Below are 25,664 nucleotides of genomic sequence, written 5' to 3'. Positions count from 1 at the left end.
ATAACGAGGTACAGTGCTGGAAAAGCCTGGAGGGTGCTTCTTTGAAAAAAATTGGTACAATAAAATCTGGCCAATAGCACTTGTTGAAACTATTAAAATAAAATTGGCATAAGGTTTGAAGCATAAAAAACTGTTTTACAACTGATTGGTGCAGCTCCGTTATGCACATGGCTAAAAATGAAAACAGGGGACTCCCTTCACAGTATACAACTTTGTGGTTAGCAGAATACACTGTTTATCGCCTCCTATACAAACATTTACTTTTGGTGTCAGCGTGGAATATTCTACTTTATGCATGTATGGTGTTATGAAATGTTGGAAGAATCTCATTCATATATAGAGAGAGATATTCTAGGCCCTTTAGAGCTTTAAATGGCCAGGACCAGCTCCTTGAATTGATTCCAGGGGCAAAGTAGCAACCAGAGGCTGCTATGAGATTGATCATACGTCACCAATTGACGCCAGTCAGATCTCTGAAAACCTCAGTTTGAACTGAGTGTGCAAATAGCAGTTTTGCTTGCTTTCCCCAGATGAGCGCCTTACAGCGGATGAAATGGATGAGAAGAGGCACCAGAACATCGCCTACCAGTATCTCTGTCATCTAGAAGAAGCCAAGCGGTGAGGGTCCTTGTGGTCGGGTGAGGGTCTAAGAGGGCCTAGATCAGGTCCTTGAGGGAGCTTTGTGGTCAAGTGGGGATTTGAACCCAGGTCTGAGGTCTCTAACTACTACACTGCCGTACCCTGTAGGACAAGGCTCACTAGACTGGATGGGCCTGCATTGGTCTAATCCAGAAGAGCTTTCCTTATGTTCTTCTGCCACTATTGCTTGGGGGGCATGGGGTGGGGTCTGGAAGGATCCCGAAACGGCTTTTGAAGGCACAAGGGGACAGGCATTGAATAAATCAGGCCACCTCTGGGCATGCGTGCTGGGGAAACAAAAGGCATCCTTTCCATTGCTCTCTGCATATTTCAGCTGGATGGAGGGCTGCTTGAAGGAGGATCTGGCCTCACCAACCGAACTGGAGGAGAGTTTGCGGAATGGGGTCACTCTGGCCAAGCTGGGCCATTTCTTTGCACCTGACGTGTGTCCCTTGAGGAAGATTTATGACCTTGACCAGGCCCGTTTCAAGGTGAGTGTCTTCCCTTTGCTGATGCTCAGCTCATGACTATTTTGCCTCTCTGGGGCTGGTGGGAACTGTAGTCCAAAACATCTGCAGGGCACCAAAGACTGGGCTAGATTGAGTAATGGTGGGACTCTGCGTCAGGCAGCTTTAGCTTTGATTTTGATCAGGAGTCTACAGTTTTTTCACTGGCTCTGATGGGTCATGTAGTTGCCAGTATCTTCAGTTCCTCCTGCTGCACCTCTGCAGCACACCAGTCTCTTGCTTTCTCCTCTCTATCCTCCACCACTCAGCTCCGAGGTTGGAGATGGAAAGGGCAGGGGGCTTGTTGGGTTATTGTTGCCCCCCCCCCCAGTCCAAAGCTTTCCAGCTGCCTTGGTTATGAAGCTGGGCTCAGTCATACTTATTACTGGAGGGTAGTGTGCCCCTTGCCCCAGAGAGCGAAAATGTGGACCCTCTTTTTATTTATTTCTATTTTATAAGCTTTTTCCCCCAACCCTTCATCATAAGGTCTCAGGGCAGGATACAGCGATAGAAAATTATTTTAAAAGTTACAGCTACAAAAGACACAAAATCATTATTAATGGAACAGAATAAACATTCAGCATACAAGGTGGGTCTGCAAACATACAAATCTGATCTATTTCAGAGGCATAAAATCTGAAATACTTTCAAAGGAGAGGCATCAAAATCGAACATTGAAAAGCTGCAGTAATCAAAATAATAAGGGAAGAAGTTGGCATGGAAGTAGCTATTTACCTCTCATTCCATGTAAAATACATTAATAGAGATTGGTGGTTCTGCTGCAGTTCACTTTTCCTTATAGCGGGCAAAATTTCAGGAGGCAGAGCAACGCACAGCAAGTAATAGCAAACTCACAGTAAATATCCTGTCTTCAGTTCTATCAGATACCACAGAGTCAGTGGTCAAAATTAGTCAGGTGCCAGGCATGTTTCATGACTTGAACAGGTCCAATTGCGACCATGTGGAGATCTCTGGATGCCAGGCTGGCAACTGGGGAAAGCAAAATGCCACTTACAGAAAGATCTGGACCATTTTCCTTGAAGCTTGAATTAGTTTTATTCTGGATTGTTTTATTTGATGATTTAACATGTTGTAAACAGCTTTGAGATTTGTTCTTTAAAATATAAAGCGGTATAGAAATTGAAATAATAATAATAAATAATATTAATAATCACAAGTCGGGGGGAGGGGAACGGTGCTTAGGTATTTCATTGTGGCAACCACAGCCTAGGCTTAAGGCACCATTTGGCAATTACATTATATATCTGAGTTTCTAACACTGCACACAGTAAAGTGCAGAGAGATGGCCCACAGTCTTGGTTCTCAGGCTGCCCCGAATGAAGTGCTTCTTCTTTCCTTCATTCTAGGCCTGCGGGCTGCACTTCCGACACACGGACAACATCAACCGCTGGCGGGATGCCATGAGCCACATAGGATTGCCCACGGTAATGGATTCACCTTCTAGTCTCTTGGTACCTAGAAATATTGCGTTAATCCAGCAGCTGGGAAGCTCCAGCCCGCAAGCCCAACATGACAGAAGTTAATAAAATTACGCATGCCATGGATAGAGATAAGTTTTGTCCCTCTGTCGTGTAACACTAGGACTCATGGGCATCCAATGACTCTGAATGTTGGAAGATGCAAGGCAGATAAAAGACAGTCCTCCTATGAAACTCGCTCCCACAGGAGGCAGGGATTGTCATGAGACAAAGGTTCTTGAGAGCAAAAGAAGCAGTAAGGCCTACAAGGCCTACACAGTCATTCAAGCCTAAGCCTGCTAACAGCAAACTGCTAAGTCACTGTGACTCGGGTGATGACTCATTCTCCCTATAAAAGTAGCCCGTCTCTCCATGGGCCTCAGTCGGAGAGCTGTATGGATTGTGTATGGAGGAGTCTGTGGAATAGTGCTGTTGTTGCTATGAAAAGCTAAGGCAGACACAGTTGCTCTGGGACTCTAGTCACTAAGACTGTGCCTCTGTCTATGCTCTTTAACTATGCTGTTTCTGAACAAGTTTATTTTCTTCAGGAAAGTTTCATCCTGTTTATAAAGAAGACTCTGCGTCGATTCCTTTACTGTTGCGCCACAGTGATGGCCATCAACCTGGATGGCTTTAAAAAAGGATTAGACAAATACATGGAGGAAAAGCTACCAATGGTTACTAGCCAGGATGGCTATGCTCTGCCTCCACAGTTTATTTTTGGTGTCAGCGTGGAATATTCTACTTTATGCATGTATGATGTTATGAAATCATACATCCAGAGTCGGATGCTGTAAATGCTTCCAAATACCAGTTGCAGGAAACCACTGTAGGGGAGAGGGCTCTTGTGCATGGGTTTCCCATTGGGGCATCCAGTTGGCCACTGTGAGAATAGAATGCTGGACTAGATGGGCCATTGGCCCAGTTCAGCCAATTCTTATGTTCTGGCTAGTCTCCGCATTTGGCCCAAGAAGTGGGCAATTTTGGCCAAGTCATGCCGACCTGCGCTATACCTGTTGTACATATATGACACCAGGTGTTGGGCAGGTCAAGATGCACCCAGCCCATCTGTCAAAATTGACTCATGGGAGGTTGGCAGAGATAAGGATTTGGTTCGCTGGCTGGAACCAGTTCCTCACCCCCATATTACTCCTGTGAATAGTAAATATAGCTGTGTTGGGCCCTATGAAATAATTCCGAAATCTATACTAGCGCAGTTTTTTTTTAATTTCCGCCAACCTAAATATTAGCAAAAATAAAGTGCAGCCTCTTGAATCCTCCAGAGCTCTTCATCAATCTTTGTGATATTTTGGTTGCCCTAATAAAAAAGGCATTTCCCTGATGGGTGTTCTGAAGTTAAGCCTTTGAAATTCTACTTCCGTTTTTCAACAGATCTTTCACCCTGAAACAACAGACATCTATGACAAAAAGAACATGCCTCGTGTGGTGTATTGTATTCATGCTTTGAGGTAAGAAGGGACAACCTTCGTATGGAGGCTGGAATTCTGACTGTTCTCCCTCCTATACCATGGATTGCAGCACAAGTCTTTTGTGGCTCCTCAAGAGTAGTGGAAGTTGGTTCTTTATTTCCCCTTCTTTTTTTGCTGTGAGCATGTTTTGGAGTCTCTTGGGTCCTTTGTGTGTGCACAAGCAAATCCAGATTTTTTTGTGTGTCTTCCCTCCTAGTTTATACCTCTTTAAACTTGGGCTGGCTCCCCAGATCCAGGATTTGTATGGGAAAGTCAAATTCACAGGTAAGAAGGGGAGTTGGGTGTTTCCCTTGTTGACACTTAGTTTGTGTGTTATGGAGCAGATGGAGGACAGCTGCTGACCCTGTGTTTGTTTTCTGTTCACCTGGAAATCCCAGCCCAAGCATTGTGCTCTTTGTGGCTGCTGCTAAATGAGTGTGACGTATTGAACCTTTCCTCTTTCCCTATCCTAGAGGAGGAAATAAACCACATGAAACGTGAGCTGGAGAAATATGGTCTGCAGCTTCCATCCTTCAGCAAGATTGGTGGGATCCTTGCTAACGAGCTCTCGGTGGACGAGGCTGCAGGTAGATAACATTTGTGGAGGAGGAGAGGCCATTTGTGAGAACCCAGTGGAATGGCCATGTTCGGGGGCAGTATATCTCTCTGTACCAAGTGCCAGGGAGAGCTCCTGCCTTCATGCCCTGCTTGCGGGCTTCTCAGAGGCAAGCAGCCAAGCGCTGTTGGAAACAGGATACTGGGCAAGGTGAACCTTTGGTCTAACCCAGCTGAGTTCCCATTGCCCTGTGCCAGGAAATGCAAGGAACAAATTGTTCCTCTGAACCAGCAGGGGAGAAATCAAGAAAAGAACAGGTGGCCCAGAGGGATAGCCAGATATAATGGACTGGTTGGATGCAGAGGAATAGTGGGAGGAACCAGCTGGGGAACCCCAAAAGAAGAAGGCTCAGAGCTCAGGGATTGATGATGGGACGGCGATAAGTGATCAGAGGGAGAAGACTGGAAGGAGGTGTCGGAAGCTGAAGAGGTGACAGGGTTTAGTGAGCAGGAAGAGGCTGTGGCAGAGAGCAGTCCAGAATTGGAGGCAGAAGTGGAGACTGGAGAGGAGAGAGGCCAAGAGGCAGAGGTGGGTCAGGCTGGTGAAGAGGCAGAGGTGTCTCCCCCCTCCTGCTGCAACAAGCTCCCCTCCCCCTGATGTCCCAGAACCAGGAGAGGTATGAGGTGGGAGGAGCAAAGGCAAGAATGCAGACAAAGTCTCCTGATTGGTTGGGAAACACCCTGGAGAGGAGAATTAGCCAGCTGTGGGGAGATGGGGAGTTTTAGCCTCGGCAACTGCTTCATGGGAGCAAGACCTGAGTTGCTGTGCTCATTAGGCCTGACACTCCTGTGCAAATCCTGTTTTGCCAATAAAGAGTTAACCCAAGCTTGCTTGGTGTGATTTACTGCTGGCTCCCTTATGTGGCCACCATATTAGGCCACATCTACACCACACATTTAAGGTACATGGCTTCCCCCATCCTGTGGGAGTGTCTGCAAAAGTGCACCGAACCTCCTGATTGTTCTATTCCAACTGCAATAATGAACTCCACACAGCCGTTGTACTTTGTTTCTTTGTTCTTCGTTGTTTTTAAAGCAGGTTCCAAGATGGAAACTGTGCTATGTCACTGTGGGGCGGAGGGCGTTTGGCGTTTGTGTCTTTGCTGCCTAACACTGGACTTTGCCTTTCTTATTCCCACCCCCTAGTCCACGCCGCAGTCCTGGCCATCAACAAAGCAGTGGAAAAGGGGGTTGTGGAGGAGACTGTCCTGGCCTTGCACAACCCCAATGCCATGCTCTCCAGCCTTCGGGAGGGCTTCGGGGCCATCTACCAGGAAGTTCTCTACCTGGCCAAGGCAGAGAAAGCCAAGAATGGGAAGAACCAGGTAAGCAAAGGTTGTCTGAGGTGGAGGTGGTCACACTGAAGCATTTCGGATAAATGTAGTGATGAAAGTGGTGGTGGTGGTTTTATTTAGGTCATTTGTATACCCCTCCATATTTTGAAGAAATCTCTGAGCTGTTTACAATATCATATCAATATCTATATCTATCTCTCTCTCTCTCTCTCTCTCTCTATATATATATATATATTTCAATCAACGTCCACAATTTAGAGCCCCACAGAATGCTTGGCTAGAAGAGATGCTCAGCCTCTACAAGAAATCCCCGATGGCGAAGATATTTATGATCGGTGCCTGACCCAGGCCGAGATACAAAGCAGCATCAACAACGCAAATGGTAAGCAGAACGGCAGCCTCTCTGCCCTACTCAGGGCGACCTCTTTGGAGTTCAGCAATTCATTCTAGATATGGCGCTTAAACATGATTTGCTCTAAAGCAGCATTGGCTCACCTGTGACCTTTGCGGTGTTTTTGGACCACAATTCCCCACCAGCCTTGACCTTGGGACAGTCACAGGTTCCCCATCCTCCCCCAACTATTCTTGAGAGCCCAAATAGTGGAGGCCGAGCCATTGTGGCTAGTTGCCATTGATACCCTTCTTCTCCGTGAATTTGACTAATCCACTTTTAAAGCCGTCCAAGCTGGTGACCATCGCTGCCTCCTGAAGGAGCGAGTTCCATAGATTAACTGTGCACCGTGGGGAGAAAAGAAAAACTCTGTCTGTCCTGAATCTTCCAGCGTTCAGCTTTGTTGGATGTGCATGAGTTCTAGTGTTATGACAGAGGGAGAAAACCTTTTTCTCTATCCACTTTCTCTGCCAGCTTCTGCCATGTCCCAAATTTGGACCCATATCTCTGTAATGACAGGTGAAGTTTTATTGTACTCAAAGGCCTGTACAGGCAGCCCTCAATTTTCATGCAGCTGATGCCCGCATGACCGCGCACACGAGCCATGTTCATCACTGGATGAGGGGGAAATGGCCTTCAGTGCGCGATGACCTGGAATGTAACCCACTGCCTGCATTCTGAGAGGCAGCCACTTGTAGGGGTCTTTTTTTTTTTTTAGTACTGCAAAGACCCTACAAACAGGAGGTCCCCGCCCCCCCCCCCCAGGGATTAAGCATCGGTGCTGTACCACTGCACTATGGCCTTGAGAAGAGGGAGAAGCGATTTGCTTTTCGATACATAAGCACTCTTCACAATTACTTTTTATTTTCTGAAAACATATAGCGAAAGGTGCTCTGGAGCTGGTGGACGATGCCCTTGAGGAACAGGATCCCCAGGGGTTGTACTGCGCTTTGCAGGATCCTGCCCTGGCTTTGAGGAACCTGCGGCGAGAGAATGTGGACTGGTACTTGGATCAGCTGAGCACTGACCGGGAGCAGAAGGCTCTGGTAAGGCTCATTTGGCTTGGTGGGAAGGAGGAGGAGGAGAAGGGCACTTGTGAATCAGAACTATTGCCCCCCCCCCAGCTGATTGGTCACAATTCCCACAGCAGGATATATAAAGTACTATCGATTCTAATTCATTGTTTTGTTATCCCTGGTATACGTGATTATTAACAGTGGTCCTGTGACCTTCCATAACAAGTTTCTCCTTTAATTCATGTAATGCTCTGGAAATTCTGTATCTGATATATTGTAAAGGCCTCTGACTATGTACAAAGAAGTTGATTGACAGTTCCCAAGGACAGAAGCATTCTTGTTCTGGACACATCTCTAAAGATGTTTGCAGGCTCCTTCTCCACATTCGAGGAAGAAGCCCTTTCTGGAGTACAAACAACTGGGGACTTTAGCTCAAATGTTGTGCTAAGATAGCCTTTGCCAAGCTGGTGCTCTCCAGAGGTTTTGGGCTACCTGGGGCTGATGGGAGTTGTAGTGGGAAACCTCTGGAGGGCACCAGGTCGGCGAAGGCTGTTGGAAGAGCCTTTTCTTGTTACAATTCTGGCTCCGTTGCAGAGGCCAGGCTACCGTTGGGCTTCCGTGCAATGCCTTAAGCTGTCCAGTTGCAGTGAGATTTTCCAGCCAATCACGCTCCGTATTAGCTTGCATTTAAGCCAGTGTTTCCCAAACGTTTTTGGGCAACGGCACACCTGTTTACTGAAAAAAAATCTCGCGGCACACCACCAGTAAAGCCCCGCCCCGTGACGTCAGCGCGTAGCGTCACGCCGGGAGGGACGCACAAAAGTGAAAGTTTTTTCCCTCGGCAGCTCCTCTCAGCTGCGCTCAATCCGCCTCGGAGCGCAGGAGCGATGCCTCTCTCTGGCTCTCCCTCCGCGCAGGCTGAGGGAGGGAGGGAGGGGCGCGTGTGACCCGTCTCTGCTGGGAGACCAAACCCAGCGAGGCAGAGTTGCGCGGAGGCGCCCAGGCAGCGCTGCCGGCTGCGAGGAGGAGCGCTAGGCAGCAGCAGGAGGCGCGGCCTCGCCGCCGCCCCGCCTCTCGCCGCCCGACTCGCCCGCCTCCCTCCAGGCATCTCGCGGCACACGAGGCAACGTCTCACGGCACACTCGTGTGCCGCGGAACACCGGTTGGGAAACACTGATTTAAGCCATCCTTTTGCCCTTTTCCTCAGGAGCTGGGCTACGCGGACTTGCTTGAGCAAGAGGAAATCCAAGCTGGGCTTTACGTGGCCAACGAGAGAGGAGATCAAGAACGTGCTGGTGAGTGAAGATCTGCCCTTAGGACTGAGGGCTAGTGAGTGGGCCCTGGGGGTTTAGGCATATTCAGAATTCTTCTTTGTGTTGTGCCTCAAATGATTGATATCTGTCACTTGGGAAATTGCCAGAAACCATTCATTCCTGGGAGAACTTGCTGTCTGGCCTATACTTTATTTGTAACATGCAGAATAATTATTAGTGTATTCATTTATTTAGGGATGGTGTGGTGATGAACCTAAGGCCTGTGGGGTTGTTATGCATGGTAGGGGATACTCTGTCGCTGAGCTGCGATTGGTGGATGGCTCAAGAACCCAATATACCCTGTGCATGCCATGTGTGGCAGCCTAACTGTGGGGTGCTGTGCGCTCATCAGCCCCCCTGGTTTTGCTACCCACCTAGGAGCAGATTTTGTCGTCAAGCACCAGGTTGAGGAGCATTACCAGAGATCTGAACTCACCTTTGTGAGTCATGTACTGAGCAGGATGGGCCCTTGGCCTGATTGAGTAGGTTCTCCTGGTGTTCTTTTTTAAATTATTATTATTTAAAAGTTTATTGGGTACGGCAAAGATTTGCCAGAATACAAGTAACCATGAACACTGCGTGCTAGAGAGTTGCAGCATTCTCCCAGTAGCTGACCAGTACTGTACTCATTATGGCAGGAAGTGGACAGAATTATTGGCTGTGCAGCTTGAATAATCTCTCTGCTGTCATTGCAATTCTTTGACAACTGCTTGAAACTGTCTCTTCACAAGGCATTTTTGGTCGCAGGGGGTACATTAACAGAGGACCTGCAAAGCCTTTACTTTACCTGTGCCAGGTTAATGGCAGAAAAATATGTTAGAAATTGCAGAGAAGATGCAAAGTTCCACTGGAAGACTATGAAGAGGGAGGAGAAATTTGCTCCATATATTTTCAATGTTTAGATTTCAGTGAGGATCATTTCAAGACTCATGGTTGTACCCAATTTAAGTTGTGTTTTTAAAGTTTTTAAAATTGTGACAAAGTAACAATTCCATTGCAACTATCTAACCTCCCAAAATTTCAACACCTCTTGCAATGGTTTGACTCCTTTCTGTTTTAATAGTCCTGGCGTTCTTATGTTCTTATCTCACCCTATTAATGCACAGTGACACAGGCCGTGAGCCGTATCAACGCCTCCATTCGGAAAGGGGTAGCGGAGGAGACGGTGCGCTCCCTGGCAGACCCCGAGGCTCAGCTGCCGGATGTCTTCCTCTTTGCCGCGGGGCTCTATCAGCGAGAGTTGTCTGCCCTACAGCGGCAGCACCCACAGGTGAGTAAAACACCAGGGGCCTTTCCTTGCACAACAGTCCTGCAGTGCTGGTAGTCCACAATAGAAAGTGTCCTTTCATATTGTATCACAGTATGGTATGCTGGGCTGACAGCCATGGACAGAAAAAGTCTCTACAGAGGGTGGTGAATACAGCACATGATATCATGGGCTGTCCCTTGAGTCCGCTGGATGACATCGCAAGGGATCGTTGCCTTAGGAGAGTGAGAAAATTTCTCAGGGATGACTCACACCCCGGCCACCACCTCTTTAATCTTCTACCCTCGGGCGGGAGATATAGAAGTATAATCAGCCGTACCAACAGGCTAAAAACATAGCTTCTATCTGTGGGCTGTTAGGCTGTTGAATGGAAAATAACATAGCGAAATTGACTTGCAAAGTGGTGTGTTGTTCGATAAGAGATTGAGTGTTTTGGGGGGGAGGCTTGATTAATTTCATTGTACACCCAAGATCAAAGCAGCTTGCTCATTTCCCTGGTGGACCCCCCTTAACTTTCTAAAGCCCAGGAGCCCTGAGACCATCGTGCCCTGAGTTTCCCAGGCAGCTCCCTTTTCTGAAGGATCCCCCCGCCAAACAATTTCAGGAAACACACAGCATTAAAAGAAAAAATCCACAAAAAACTATTGCATTTAATCCTTTGTGAATCTCCTTTTTTTCTGCAGGGGGAGCTGGTTCAAGAGGAGCTGTTTGTTGCTGTGGAGATGCTTTCGGCAGTGGCGCTGGTCAACCAGGCCCTGAAGGACGGAGACGCCTCCAGCTTCTGGAGGAGCTTGGTCAGCCCTGCTTTGGGCCTGTCAGAGATAGAGGAGAGCAATGCACAGCGGTAAACCCACTTCCCCCAAAATCTCTTCTCTGTCACGCTCAGCACTCTGATACCACTTTAAACAGCCTTGGCTTCCCCCAAAGAATTCTGGGAGCTTTAGTCTGTTAAGGGTGCTGAGAGTTCCCCTCACAGAGCTTCAATTCCCATACAGCGGTGCCTCGCAAGACGAAATTAATTCGTTCTGCAAGTCTCTTCGTCTTGCGAGTTTTTCGTCTTGCGATGCACGGTTTCCCATAGGAATGCATTGAAAATCAATTAATGCGTTCCTATGGAAACCACCTTCAGACCAGGTCCGGGGACAGTCAGTCCCCGACCTCTTCTGAAAGCTGGGGGGGAACAAGGGCTTTTCTTCCCACCCCCAGCATTTTAAAAAACCCCGGGACAGCGGAGGACTTCTCCGCTGTCCAGGGCGATCTTAAAATGCTGGCGGGCGGCATTTTAAAATCGCCCCGGGACAGCGGAGGACTTCTCCGCTGTCCGGGGCGATTTAAAAGCCCCTGGGAAGGCAGGCAGGGGGGACAAAGACTTGCCCCCCACCAGCCTTCAGAAGAGGTCCAGGACCTCTTCTGAAGGCGGGCGGGGGCCGAAAGTCTTTGCTCCCCCCCCCCGCCTTCAAAAGCTGTCCTGGACAGGCTTCACGGACCTCTCCCGCTGCTTGCGGAGAGTTGCCAGCATGCCGAAGCCTGCGCGCGCTGAGATCAGCGCGCCCAGGCTTCGCAGCCCCGCCGCCCAGCTTCGGAGCACCGTTCCGAAGCCGGGCGGCGGCGGGAGGTGTTCCCTCCCCGCCGCCCAGCTTCGGAGCACCGTTCCGAAGCCGGGCGGCGGGTGGAGGTGTTCCCGCCCCACCGCCCGGCTTCAGAGGAGCCTTCCGAAGCCCGGCGGCGGCGGGAGGAGGTGTCCCCGCCCCACCGCCAGGCTTCGGAGGAGGTCCGAGGACAGTGGGGAAGACGCGCTGCGCTTCCCCGCTGTCCCTGAGATTTCCCTATGGGCTGTCGTCTTGCGAAGCAAGCCCATAGGGAAATTCGTTTTGCGAAGCGCCTCCAAAACGGAAAACCCTTTCGTCTAGCGGGTTTTCCGTCTTGCGAGGCGTTCGTCTTGCGGGGTACCACTGTAATTCCTTGGGAAGAGGAATTGACTGTTAAACCACTCTGGAAATTGTAGCTCTGTAGATCTTGAGGCACAGGCTGGTCCGAAGATCTGCAGGCTTTTAAATATCTTAGCCAGCACAATCCCTTGTACTCAAAGGTACTCTGAGCATAGAAGTTTTATTCTTAGCTGCCATGGTTAATAAAGCATAGTTCTATCAACCACTATCCAGTTCAGAACACATCTTTACTGAGCTCATGGTTTGACTGAAGTGAAACAAACCACGAGCCCCAGTTCAGACAACACACTGAGCCAAACCATGGCTTAGCCCCTGGTAGCACAGCAGGAAGGAAATGGAGTAAAACGGATTCAGTCTCATCTCTGGAAACTTGTGTGTTCATGCTAAACCATGGTGTGGCTTAGTACCACATATGAAACGGGTCAGTAAGAGGCAACAGAAGGCATATGGGTTTGCATTCAGTTTCTACATTTTGTCTAGAAACATTCTGTTTGGCTGCCCGCTGCTGCATCTTGTTGCTGCTTTGTCTAGTTGCTATATTAGTCTGAATGCTTGTGTCATATGTTTTCCGGCTTTCAGAATGTGGAAATTCTTATTTAAGTCACTGATTTCAATTAGCTTTTTCATCTTGGTGATTTTAAATCAGTGACTCTGATTCATCTAAACTGATTCATCTGCTTTCAAGCAATATCAACTGGGGCCCTTCTCCATGTGCCCTCTCCATGGGAGGTCAGGAGAGTGGAAAAACAAGAGCAGGTCTTTTCAGTGGTGGCTCCCCATTTGTGGAATGTTCTCCCCAGAGAGACGTACCTGGTGCCATCATTACTTACTTAACTTTATCCACCAGGCAGAAACATTTATTTTCCCTCAAGCCTTTGGCTTGTAATTATCTGTGGCCTCCTTGAGTGGGTGGGGTGTTTTAATCCTGCCTTTTGAAAAATATGAATGTGTTATAGATTTTTCTCTGTTTTATGCTGGCTTTAATGTACATGTTATTTAGCTGTTATTTTATCTGTAAGTCACCATGAGACTTGGGGTATTAATAAATATCATCATTATAATTCTGTAAGTTGTAATTTTACAACCAGAAACTTGTCCTTAAAAACAACAAGGCAGCTTGAAAGTGATATGCCCAATATTCCTTTCTGCACCTCCAAAGAATCGCTTCCTATAAACTACCTGCCATGTGCACAAACCTGGGGAATAGCTGCTTTTTTTTCTAAAAGGGGTGATGCAAAGACGATGTCTTGCTTTTTTGTTTTTAATTTCTCAGTTATTTTGACGACTTGTCACAATGGAAGCACCGATCTCGGGACACAAAGTATGACTTCCTGAGCTGGAACGACATCCAGGCTTCAGTGAATAATGTGAATGCCTCTGCCCAAGAAGAAAATAATAGTAAGACACCTTTCACTTTTCAAAACATTTTCAGTTCTGATTTTAGTGATGTGAATGTGAAACAGGCACTGGAGGCCCTTTAGGGAAGTTCTGCAACTCAGTGGTAGAGCATCTGCTTTGCATACAGAAGGTCCCAGGTTCAATCCCCAGTATCTTCAGGTTTAGCTGGGAAAAGACTCCTGCCTGAATCCATGGAAAGCCATTGCAGTCAGTGGCCAGGTTTGCATGACACTCTAAACCGTAGTTAGACTAAAACTTAGCCAAGCTAACCTATGGTTTAAATGAGAATGCACAGCAAAGTAGTACACGCTGCTGAAAACCTGGCTGCTCTGCTGCTAGCGAAAGCGAAGCCATAGTCTGACTTAGGGCAGCATCTGAACCTGGCCCCATGGTTTGTTTCTCTCCGAATCACAAGCCTGCTTTCGGATGTATTGCTAAGCCAAGCCATGGCTTGTTTCTCAGCAGGAGCAGGCTTAGAGCACAGCACCCATGATTTCAGCGGTGTGCACCAGCATGTTGTGTGTTCACATTCAAACCATAGTTCCAATGGTTTAGAGTGGCATGCAGGTGAGCCCAGTATGGACAACTGATGGTCTGCCTCAGCATAAGGCAGCTTCCTGTGTTCCTAAACCCAGCCCTCAGAGGCTTTCCATACAGCACCCAGCTTAACCCCAGTTTCCCCACTGCCACCACCTGCAAATTATGTACACTGGCTGCTTTCTCTCAACTCAGACACAGCCAAAGGGTTGCAGTCTAGCAACATCTGGAGAGCCAGAGATTCCATAGGTGGTGCTGGTGGAAGTCCTCTGGGACAGGTTTAAAGGGCTTGGAAAAGCACTTTGAAAGCCCAAAGATCAGCGCTTAATACGTCAAATGTAGGCCTATAGACTACTCCATCTTTGAACTGAGCTTGGTCAAGACGTTTTCCCTGTTCTCCTGAAATCTCCTTTTCGTCCCCAGAAATCCTTGCTGTCCGACTGATCAACGAGGCTCTGGAGCAGAGCAGCCCAGAGAAAACCCTCAGAGCCCTGCTGCTTCCTTCTTCCGGCCTCTGCGATGTGACGCTCCCCGTTGCTAAGCGTTACCATGATGTTTTGACCCGCATGCGGAAGCAGAAGGCTCAGGTAGGAGCGGGAGGAAGAGGAGAATGAAGTTCAGGTTCCAGGGCGGTGGGGTAGGCAACCACACTAACTTCTTACAGAACTGTGAGACTTCATTGTAGAAGTTCATTTCCAGAAGCCTGATGGAGACTATTATGGCTTCAGAATGAGACAATTCTGTGATCATTTTTATCTTTCCTATTTTAGATGACAGGGGACACCGGAGCTATGCTGTGGTGGGAAGAAATCCAGGAGGGCGTCTCCAAAGCTAACCAGGACACTGAAGCTGCAAAGAGAAGTATGTGCACTGTCTGGATCTTCCTGGCTCAATTGGAACTGCAGGACCTAAAGGGTGGTCCTGTCTGCTACCATTTAGGGTGCCATGAGGAGGCCTGAGCAAAGGGGATGGGAGAAGGCTCAGGAACAAGAAAGCCTGGGCAAACTCACATTTTGCTCCCACAAGGTGTTACGACAGCCACGTTGAAAGACAATTAGACACATTCAAGCAGCTATGGTGGCTTTACTCAGCCTCCTTTGTCAGAGGCCATATGCCCAGGGGTGGGGAACCTTCAGTCTGCAGGCTAATCTTGGCCTGCCAGTGGGTTAAATCTGTCTGCCACAAGTTCTTCCCCATACCACATCCACTTGATCAAGTGTGAAGGGAAAGAGAGAAAAAGAGGTGTGTTTTGCAAGCAAAGGCAGCTTAAAGGACTTTGCAAAAGTGCCCTTTGAAGGAGGAGGTGGAGGCTGCTTCAGTGGGTGCTTTTGCAAGTCTCCCCAGTCTCCTCTTTTAAACACTGGTTTAAACAGGAAGACTCGCAAAGCCGTGGTTATGATTTTGACAGGTGGGCAACCTTGCTTACCTGTCAGTCATGTGATATCATGATAACATGTGATTGGCAGGTTAGCACCTCCCACCCATCTTTCATATACAGCCTGTTCTGCTGAAAAAGGATCTGGCGCTCGGACCAAAAAATGTTCCCTACCCCTGCTGTACGCCTCAGAATACCAGTTTCTTGCCATCACCGGTGGGGAGAGTTGGGTCCTGCTCGTACACTACCCTGGATCTTTTTATGAAGTGTGATTTTTGAGAAATGTTTTAAATAAGTACATTGAAGTAGTCAGGTTTCTAGTCCCTGTGGGGTGAACCTGGACCAATGCTTCAAAATCTTTTCCCTTTGCCATCTGTCCCACAGTGGCTCTTGGCACCGCTGCCATCAACCAAGCCATCAAGGAAGGGAACGCGGCACAGACAGTCAGGGTCCTGCGCAATCCGGACGTCTCTATCTGTGGTGTGGCAATGGAGTGTGCTGCCTCCTACCAGGCCCAGCTGAGTGCTCTCATGGCTTCTAAAAAAGCCCCAGGTAAAGCAAGATATGTGTGTCACTCCCCTCACCCCCATTTTTTTTGTCATCAACTCTTGAATTCAAGGATTTGAAAACTTGCACTTTCTTACAACAGTGTCTCTGTGGGGTCTTTAATTCTAACTTTCTTTTCGTTTTTTAAAAACCTAACCTGCAGGGAACTCCAAACTACCTTGGGTCCGGCACAAGCTGAAGGATGGGGCAGAGTATTACTTCAGCCTGCAGACCTTTGAAGGCTCCTGGGACCAGCCTCGCCCCTGTGCCCTCAATGCGGAGCATCTCAGCCGGGAGGAAATCCAGGTCTCTCTCTCTCTTTGTACCTGTGAGCTAGGAAGCAGAACGGAGGAGTGAGAGGCTCTGTATCAGCCACTCGGGTGGAGCAGCTTTTCCCACCTGCCATGCCCCATCCTCCAACTCAAAAGGGAGCTGCTGCCAGAAGGACAACTGTGAGGGATGAGAGCTGTTTTGGGGGTGTCTGGGTTTGCCATCAGGAGGTGGCTGGTTTCAGCTGCCTTGCCCCACCCTCCAGCCCCATAGCAACCTTCTGAAGGGAGTTGCTTAATGACTATTCTGATTTGACCTACTAGCAAGCTGTATGTTTGGTTAAGTGTGTGTGTGTGTAATGCTAAATAAACTGCAGGAGCCTTTGGTCCAATCCAGTTGGCCTCTACAGGGCTAGTAGAACCTCCATGTCCAGGGGCAGTCTAGCTCTGAATACCAATTGCTGAGAACTGCAAGTAGGGAGAGCAGGCTTCTCATTGGGGCGCATCTGATTCAGAGCAGAGGGCTCGACCAGGTGGGGCCCCTTTAGCCTGATCCAGCAACCAAGCTCTTATGATGATCTTCTGACCCCATGCATCTCTCTGTGCCTACAGTCCACTGTTGCCCGGGTCACAGCTGCCCATGATCGGGAGCGTCTGTGGGAATCGAGCACCTCGCTGGTTGTGAAGCTGCAGGCTCGGATGAGGGGCTTCCTGGCCCGGCAGGAATTTGCAACCCAGCGGAGCTTGTGGTGCAAGCAGGTGCCAGCCGCTCTCAAGATCCAGGTAGGAGGATGCAGCTGCCCTGAGCCTAGACTTTTAAGAATTGTCCTTTTCATTGTGTCCCCCCCCCAAAATAATAATATTTAAATCTGTAATTTTGATGGCTTTATGTTGCATTTTGTTTCAGATAATAATAGTAAAGGTTTTAATTTATATAAAATCAAAAGTACAAAAAAGCATAATCAAAGCTACGCACAAGGCATAGGAGCAGTACAGAAGTTTGCATTTCCGGAAAAAAACCAGAGAGAAAATAATGCAGAAAAATAAAAGAAGCCAAATACAACAAAAGCCAAATTTCACAATTTGGTGGGAGAAAAGAGTTTTTGTATATCTGAATTTGATACAGAAGAAATGAAATCCCACCAAATGGTGTAGAAATGTTCCAGGTCTTCCTTACCCGTAGAAAGGCGTGATTTGTAAATTATTTTCTCTGCAGTAGCCAGAGCCCACATATTCTTGCACCCCAATGGGAGGTTGAAGCCCCATCATGTCTTCCATTCCCTGACCAAAGAACTTCTTGCTGCAGGCATACATCATACTTTCAAGTTGTTCTTCCCCTGTGATGGGGCAGCAGATGTGGGTGTAGCAAATAATTGGAAACCCCACCTTTGTGTCTCATCTCTGCCCTGAGCTCACACCTGTGCTGTGGGGGCAATGATATGGCTCAGGAGCAGAACACCTACTTGGCATGCAGAATGCCCTGGGCTCGATTTCTAGTGCTTATCAATATTGTTATTATTTAAAGGTTCAGGTCAGAGAGGTTATGAAGGCCCTCCTCTACATTGGAGAGTCTTTGTCAGCCAGCGCAGCCAATTACTGGGCTCTATGGACAAGACGTCTGACTCAGGAACATGGGAATTACCTGACAGGCGCAAGGGTGGCTGACCTTCAGTCTGGGGGCCTGCTCTGGATCTCTGAGCAAAATTTGCTGCCTCGATACCCCACTATTTTGGGTGGGCCAAAAGGAAAATTAGACGAGGGCAAAGTGATGCAAGATTGGTCTGACGACTGGGGAAGTGGGCATTCATCTGTTGTTTGGAGAGGGGGGCGATCATGTCCTCTCCTCAGTGCTCAGTTTGTTCAATTTAAGAGTTTCTCTGTGTGGTGACTGCCAGGAGTTCCAGGAGCAAAGTATAAAAGGGTGCTGGCGGTTAATAGCTAGCGGCTGGCTGCCTGCCCAGGATATTTCGCAGAACTTGCCCAAGGTGTTTCTCGTAGCATAGATAAGAAGGTGCTGATAGAATCTCAGTAGGTTGGTAAGTTTAAAAGTAGAAAAGTGAGAAAAAGGAAAATTTAGTCCTGCTATCTGCGGTGCTCCGAAGCCTGCTTGCTAAGCCTTCACCATCTTGGAACCACCACCCCCAGTGGATCTGTACAGATCCACTGGGGGGGGAGAGACTGTCCTGTGGGTGTGAGGAGAGTGTGGGGTGACCACACCTGCTGTTGGCCACACCTGCAGATGACCTGCATCCACCAGGGTGCAGGTGGCATTCAGACCAGAAAAAGTTAGCCACCCCTTATGTACAGTGTCTTGTTGCGACATTTACATGAAGCACCTTTGAGTGTTTGTAACAGGTGCATAAATCCTGGGTATTATGGGGGAGGCTGCCAGCCCAGAGGTGGAGGAACCTGCTCTTTGCGGAGTGGGGTCCTTAGGTTAGATGCTCCAATATCACAGCTGGGAAGAGCTGCAGCTCAGGGGTGGGGCAGTTTGGATCCTGGGTTTGCGTTCCTGGGCTGGGGGTAGCATTGGGCTAGAGCAGAAAATTTGACTTAAGGCCATCATGCAGTGGCTGGGACCAGATTTGTATCCAGGGCCCTTTTCAGCCCTAAACCAGTTCCCATGCTGTCTCCTCACAGGCTTACTGGCGTGGGTACCAGCAACGGAGGCGTTACCTGGAAAGGCTGCGGCATTTCCAGAAGAACACAGGTGCTGTCATCAAGGTATCTATTTTATTCCTATCCTTAAAGCCCACCTTTCGCTGTCACCAGCACCAGTATTTTATGGGCCATGAAACAAACAATAAACCACCAGATCAGTTGCATGCCTGTCCATGTTTATTTGTTAACAAAATAAATCAGGTTAAGGGGAGAGATACTTTTGAGGGGGGTTGCCTTTCTTTTTCTTTGACTCATCAGCTAAAAATGGTCTTGTCACACCTGTGCTGTTCCTACTGCTGTGTTCAGATTCAGGCCTGGGTACGGATGTGGCGAATACGCAGGCGATATCAACAGAGATTGGCCTACTTCAGGAAGAATGTGAGTAGGTTGTGTTTTTCCCACACCCACCCATCTATGCACAACAGCACTGCAAAATTGCCTTGCTTGGTCACACCAAACCCATTTTTAACCATAGTCAACCAGGTGCTCCAAGGTAGTTAGTGGTGGTATAGTGGTTATTATAGTTGTTGTTGTTTTTATTATTATTAAAATTTTGTATACTGCCCTTCATCCAAAGATCTCACAGCCTAAAAATACAGAATAAAACCACAAAGTACATAATCAAAAAACAAGAACGAAACCAATAATCCCTCCTCCCACAAACACATTTAAAAGGCCGTGGAATATTAATTAGCCAAAGGCTTGGTTGAAGAAGAATGTTTGTCCCCTGCGCCACAGATGCATAACGAGGGTGCCAGATGCCGGATGAGTATTTTATAATAATGTTTTTAAATGCTGAAAGCTGCCTTGAATCCCCACTTGGGAAAAAGTAGGGATCTAAATGCATTAAATAAATAATAAATATACCCACTGTGATTTTGCAACTGCTGTTTGCCACCAGGGTGTTTTCGTATCCCTTCCCTGCTCCCGCATTTCAACCACTTTCCCTCTTTTGACATCCCTCGACAGGTCAAGGCCGTAATCAAAATCCAGGCATTTCTACGAGCTAACAAGGCACGAGAAGATTACAGGATGTTGGGTAAGTACCTGGGTTTCATGCAACCTGAGTTTGCAAACTGGCCTGATTGCAATGTAACACTAAGCCAAGGTTTGTTCAACAAACCATGAGTTAATCACAAGTTGTCAAACAGACCATTGAACGCACCATTGCTTGGTTTTCCCCCTTCCCCAAGGTTTGGCTTATTCAGCAGCTGCTCTTGCCTTCTGCCTTTGTAGCTTGGTGAACATCTGAGGTGGGGCAGCCAAACAAAACCACGGCTGTGCTGAGTACACATGTAACACCAAGCCATAGTTAAAGCAAACCAAGGTTTGTAAGAGAACAAGAAACTATGGCTTCAGGTAATGGTTTGTTGGCAGCAAACAAACGATAGCAAAACCGCTGAGCAGGGGGGTGAAGTTTGGACTCAAAGCCCTAGTTAGCTCCATCAGGCTGTTAGGGGCCAATTGTGCCCACCTGTCCCATACTGGTTGGTACATGTCAGGCATGGAAAAGCAGAAGAAGTTTGCTCCTAATTCCTTTTTTGAATTAAAAAAGCATCACCTTTTTGATGCAAATGAATTCTTCCTTTGAACCTTCAGCTTGAATTTAAGAAATGCAAAGGAAAAATGCTCCTTTGCTATTCAAAAGATTCTGCAGGGGCTTCCTGTCAGAACCAGTCAGCTTACAGCAAGCTCTGTTAAGACTGGTTGAACTACAGAGTTAACCCACTGGGAACTGCGTAGTACAGCTGACCCCAGCACAAAGCAGGGCTTGTTGGGTCCCCTGACTTCATGGTGACACCAGGCCTTTGGCAGATTGGTGGACTCAGCCGCTTGACAAAATGGGGGAGGTAGTGAAGTGCAGGATCAGGCCTGCTGGCTGGATTCTGTTCCCCACTCCTGTTTTGGGTGATCAAATAAACCATAATTTAACAAATCCTAACTTAGCACAGGCTTGGCCAGTGTGTCTGCATTTAGGTAATAACTTTAAAATTCGAAATTGGCAGGATTCTGCTCCAAAGGGTGGAGTCGTTATCTATGGCTTCAAAACTCTCTACTTACACAGACATGTGATATTATATTTGGCATTTGTTTTTAAAATCTATTGATACTTTTAAATACTTACCTTCATAGCTTACTATTTTTAAACTCTGGTTTTATTGCTATTTTTCAATGACTATTTCATACAGCTTTGTGTAAACTGCTTGAGATTTCTTATAAATAGTATATCAACCTTGTTATTTATTACTGTTGTTATTATTATTTTCAAGCAAACCTCTCCCTGGCTCCTAAACAACCTTGGAAGTCCATACTGAGCCTTGACTAAGATCCAATGAATATTATTCAATTGGCCAGGATTTGGTGTGTGTTGATGTTGGTTTGGCTCAGCAGATTAACAATGTGTGTAGTTCAGCGGCTTCAGTATTGGATCTAAGGAAGCTTCACATTTCAGTATTTTTGTTGTTATTCTAACCATCTTCCAGGCTTTTTGTACATAGCTAAGTGTCTTACCAGGATGTGGAGAACTTGCTTTCATGTGATGTACTTGGACAAGAGGTCTTACTCTGAAACCAAGCAGCCTCTTTCTCTCTCTCTCCTGCTAGTACACAGTGGGAAGCCACCTCTCAGCATCGTCCGGCGTTTTGCCCACCTGCTAGAACGCAGCCAGCGGGACTACTGGGAGGAACTGGAGCTGCTGGATCTCCAGGAGACTGTGGTGAGGGGAATCCGCTTCAATCAGCAGCTGGAGAGCGACCTCAACCTCATGGATATCAAGATTGGATTGCTGGTCAAGAACAGGATCACCCTCCAGGTCAGAAGGGAGCAGCAGATCCAGGGCTGGTGCACATTGTCAGGGGCCCTTGGCACGGTGCCTCCAGTGGGCCCCACCCCAATGTGGCTGCCCCTTCCTTTTTTTATGCAGCCACTACTGCCAGAGCAGTGGCAGCCACACCATTTACCCTCCTCCTCACTGGGGCTCCAGGTGGCATTTAGATCTACGTGGTGGGACAGTTTACTTAGGGTGAGCTAAAGTGGCAAGTGGCCACCAAGGATGGGAACCAAGCTAGGCACCCATCCAGAAGCAGCATCACTACCCACCCACCTCTTAAAGGGCCATCTGGGCTCCTCCAGTGCCAGGCTTCCTCCTTTGCTCAGCCCTTCTGCCCCTTGCTTTTCTGTTGGGGGGTGGCTTTTGTGACCTCCAAGGACATTCTCTAGAGTAGCCTTTGCCAATCTGGTCCCCTCCAGGTGTTTTGGAGGGCACCAGGTTGGCAAAGTCCATGTTAGCTTCTCAAAGAAGCTGTTGCCATTTAATCCATGATCTTGCTGACCAACCTGTTTGCAGCCTGATTTCTCTGCCATCCAGGGGGATGTAGCCTTGAGTTCAGTAAGAGGCGAGTTCGTTTGTTGTCGGTGCTCTGCAAACAAGGGAGGAATGCTTTGTGTGTGTCTATCAGTCGTCAACTCTTCCCCTTGGCAGGAGGTGGTCTCTCACTGCAAGAAGCTGACGAAGAAGAACAAGGAGCAACTCTCTGATCTGATGGGCCGGAGCAAAGAGCAAGGGCTGAAGTCCCTCAGCAGGGAGAAGCGGAAGATCCTGGAGGCATATCAGCACCTCTTCTACCAACTGCAGGTTAGCTGGCGTCTTCCTACACAATACCCATGGCAAAAATTAGTACTGTCTATTCTTTTTATTTCATAAAATTTATGTACCATGTGATAATAAAAAAACCAGCAACCTCAAAAGCAATTGGGGTCTGTGACTAATAAGGTGAGGCAAGCTAGCTTTAGGTCTGCACAGGGTGATCACATCATATGCCCATTTAACTTGTGGAAGTTCAACCAGGGGCAAAGAGAGCTTTTACACTCTGCCTTGCTTGCACACCAGCTCCAGAAGCCCCGGGATGCTCACAAGGAGGTGGTGCCAAGGCTCTGAATATTCATGTTTTTGCATATATACAGAACCCTCAGAACTGAAACCCCGCGTGAGATGCGATCGTAGTGTACTCAAATCCCCAAAGCTGTCTTTACACTGTTAGCCTTTCTTCACTTTTTGTGATAAAAAGGTTCTTGTTTTTGTTTTGCAGCCTCCTTAATAAAATATTTGCATTTATTTCCCTGTGCAGCCTGTTAAAAGGGAGCTTTGGCCCTGAATCAGGTACCTCATTGCTTGGTTATCTGCTACTGAGCAATTTGTGGGCTTGGGGCTCCAACAACAAGGAGTGAACTGTTAGGCTTGTTTCTGGGCATCCTTGGAATTCACGAACACAAGAGCCATCATGCTCCTGACTCAGGATTTGAATGACTGCAGGTAGTGATGGCAGCGCTACCCAGCAGGGTTGGTTTTCCTTGGACATCGTTTTGAGCTTTAAAGTCTCACCCTCACTTATTCTGTACGAGTTTGCCTTGCGCGGGACAACATTTTGGTCCCTGCTGCCAAACTGAGGGGTAGAGAAAAACCCTTCTCCGTTACATTACACCAAACACTTCTTCATAGTTAAACTATGGAACTCCCTCCCGCAGGAGGCACCAATGGCCAGCAGCCTAGAAGTCTTTCAAAGAGGACTGAGCAAATTTATGCAGGGAAAGGCACTCTATGGCTACTAGCCACAATCAGCTTCCACAGTCAGAGGCAATAAGGCTGAAGCAGATTTTTGCATATGAAAATGTCTCTCCTCCCAGACCCACCCGGTTTATTTGGCCCGGCTGATCATGCAGATGCCGCAGAACAAGTCCACAAAGTTCATGGAGTCTGTGGTCTTCACCCTGTACAATTACGCCTCCAACGCCAGAGAGGCCTACCTCCTGCTCCAGCTCTTCAGGAGCGCCTTGCAAGAGGAGATTGAGTGAGTATCCTGTTTCTTGGTCCTACGTTTTCTCCCTTCTCCCCTTAAGGCTTCTGCCTTCCTTGTCCTGGTTGCTGACAGCATTCTTGCCTTAGTAAAGATGTCAGCCTCCCTTTCCTAGGAACTGAGTCAGACCACAGATCCATCTAGTCCCAGTATTCCCTGCCCTCAGTGGCAGCGGCTCTCTGGCATCCCAGGCAGAGGGTCTTATCCTATCACCTCATCCCTTTTTAACTAGCGATGATGAAGAGGACTCTGTATGAGGTGCTGGTTTTGTCTTCTAACTGGTTATTTCCGAGTGGCTTGTCACTCTGCCGCATCGCCACATCATTCGCAGTGGCCTGATTTAGTTTATTGTTGCTCTGAATATGCAGTAGAATGACCTGTCCTTTGTGGAGGCTCCCTGGTGTGTCTCCGAGTGAGTCACTGCTCTGGTGGAACCTGGGAACCCAACCAGATCACTAGTATGCAGAAATATAGACAGGGGGACTAATTTGTTTCTCTTGATAGCTCCAAAAGTAGACCTTTTTTCCCCGGTGTAAAAAGGGCATCGGACGTCAATCAGCCAAAGAGGAACGTTTTCTCCTGGTGCCTAAAGGTGTATAATGAAGGTGCCAGCCCAAGCTCCCTGGGGAGAGCATTCCACAAACAGGGAGCCACCACAGAAAAAGCTTGTGCTTGGAGTACTGTGCTCATGTTGCATTGCAGCTCAACTGCTCCTGTCATGCTGCATTCTTGCAGGTCGAAAGTCGATCAAATCCGTGACATCCTCACGGGGAATCCGACGGTTATCCGCCTGGTGGTGAGCTTCTACCGCAACGCTCGTGGGCAGAATGCCCTGCGCCAGATCTTGGAGGGCCCCGTGCAAGAGGTTCTGCAGAACAAGACCCTGAGCATCCGTACCAGCCCTGTGGAAATCTACAGAGGGTGGATCAACCAGATGGAGTCTCAGAGTGGGCAGAAAAGGTCAGGAGGAATGTCTGTATGTGTTTTTGTATCTTCAATTCGGCCTCATTAAAAAAGAAAACATTGAGCTACGTGACTTTTCACAAACAGGTCAATATTGACAGAAGCCTAATATGGCATGATCTAACTTAAAACTTCTTCAAACATAGGCGTTTCGCAGGCCAAAAACTGTTTTATTTCAGAAGCCTGCCTAGGCATATAATTTGTTTTTGTAGTTTGACTGATTCTTATCTGTGTTATCCTTTATGTATATTTGCTTTTCAGTAGGTTTTGTGGATTTTAACTTCATTTTTATCCATAATTTTATGGTTTACATCGCTTTAGAGAGCTCCTGGATTTAAAAGTGTATGAACTTTTCTAAATAAAGAAAGAAAATCTTCCTGCAAAAGTCAAATGATGTTTTGGGAAGGAGGGGTTGAGGGGTTCTCTCCTCCTCCCCAGACTGAGGGGGAGGTCAGAGGAAGGAAGTGGTTGAATTGAGGGTGGGTTACAACAATTACAAGGTCCCCTGGTGAGCTTTGTGGCCTAGTGCGGGATCTGAGCTCCCAGGTCTAATGTGCAACCCTGAAAAAAGGGGCATTTCAACTCATGTCTTTCTTGTTGTTGGTTGGTTGGTTTTGGATGAGGCCTGGAATGCATTTGTGTGTTTCCACAGCAATCTCCCGTACGATGTCAGCCCTGAGCAAGCCCTGGGTCACCCTGAGGTGCAGAGGAGGTTGGACATTTCCATCCGCAATCTCCTGGCGGTGACGGACAAGTTCTTCTCAGCCATTACATCTTCTGTGGACCAAATTCCGTATGAATTTATTGTTGTTTTGTGTGTGTTTTTATGATTCACTTTGCTCGGTCATCACAGGGGAAAACAAGATGGCCGCCCAGCTTTCCATCCCATCTTAGAAATCCAGTCACCTTACGCTGCTTCCCTTCCTTGAGTTTCTGTGTCATACAAGTCACCAGCCTTACACCCCTCACCTTGCAGGGATTCTCCTCCCTTCTCCGCTCCTCACAACCCCCCACATCCCATGCCTATGCTTTCTGTAAACCTAGTGCTAGAATTTGTCTTTAAAGCATAGAATTCATCTGAGTTCCCCAGGTGCAGAAGAAGTACTGAGGAGATAAATCAGGGT

At 47.8% G+C, this 25,664-nt stretch overlaps 1 protein-coding gene across 3 annotated transcripts in view; it reads left to right on the top strand.

The window, feature by feature from the left end:
• IQGAP3 (IQ motif containing GTPase activating protein 3) overlaps positions 1-25,664 on the top strand; it is a 40,457-nt gene that overhangs the window by 3,147 nt on the left and 11,646 nt on the right. For 2 of the 3 annotated variants that reach the window (XM_083478183.1, XM_083478182.1), the window contains 26 exons: positions 531-618; positions 974-1,130; positions 2,513-2,590; positions 4,016-4,092; positions 4,310-4,377; positions 4,566-4,679; positions 5,854-6,032; positions 6,297-6,384; positions 7,276-7,439; positions 8,617-8,704; positions 9,829-9,992; positions 10,673-10,833; positions 13,212-13,336; positions 14,297-14,460; positions 14,644-14,734; positions 15,633-15,800; positions 15,958-16,100; positions 16,676-16,846; positions 18,704-18,787; positions 19,031-19,102; positions 19,694-19,763; positions 21,328-21,536; positions 22,206-22,358; positions 23,408-23,571; positions 24,313-24,537; positions 25,193-25,333. In XM_083478183.1, coding sequence (XP_083334309.1) covers positions 531-618; positions 974-1,130; positions 2,513-2,590; positions 4,016-4,092; positions 4,310-4,377; positions 4,566-4,679; positions 5,854-6,032; positions 6,297-6,384; positions 7,276-7,439; positions 8,617-8,704; positions 9,829-9,992; positions 10,673-10,833; positions 13,212-13,336; positions 14,297-14,460; positions 14,644-14,734; positions 15,633-15,800; positions 15,958-16,100; positions 16,676-16,846; positions 18,704-18,787; positions 19,031-19,102; positions 19,694-19,763; positions 21,328-21,536; positions 22,206-22,358; positions 23,408-23,571; positions 24,313-24,537; positions 25,193-25,333 — 3,406 coding nt within the window. Of the gene's footprint in view, positions 1-530; positions 619-973; positions 1,131-2,512; positions 2,591-3,052; positions 3,103-4,015; positions 4,093-4,309; positions 4,378-4,565; positions 4,680-5,853; positions 6,033-6,296; positions 6,385-7,275; positions 7,440-8,616; positions 8,705-9,828; positions 9,993-10,672; positions 10,834-13,211; positions 13,337-14,296; positions 14,461-14,643; positions 14,735-15,632; positions 15,801-15,957; positions 16,101-16,675; positions 16,847-18,703; positions 18,788-19,030; positions 19,103-19,693; positions 19,764-21,327; positions 21,537-22,205; positions 22,359-23,407; positions 23,572-24,312; positions 24,538-25,192; positions 25,334-25,664 lie in introns of those variants that run through there. The other variant, XM_083478184.1, reaches the window with a different exon arrangement.

This window comes from Podarcis liolepis (genome assembly GCF_965112155.1).
Source record: "Podarcis liolepis genome assembly, chromosome: 15".
NCBI lineage: Eukaryota > Metazoa > Chordata > Lepidosauria > Squamata > Lacertidae > Podarcis > Podarcis liolepis.
This window is presented reverse-complemented; position numbering and strand designations above follow the sequence as displayed.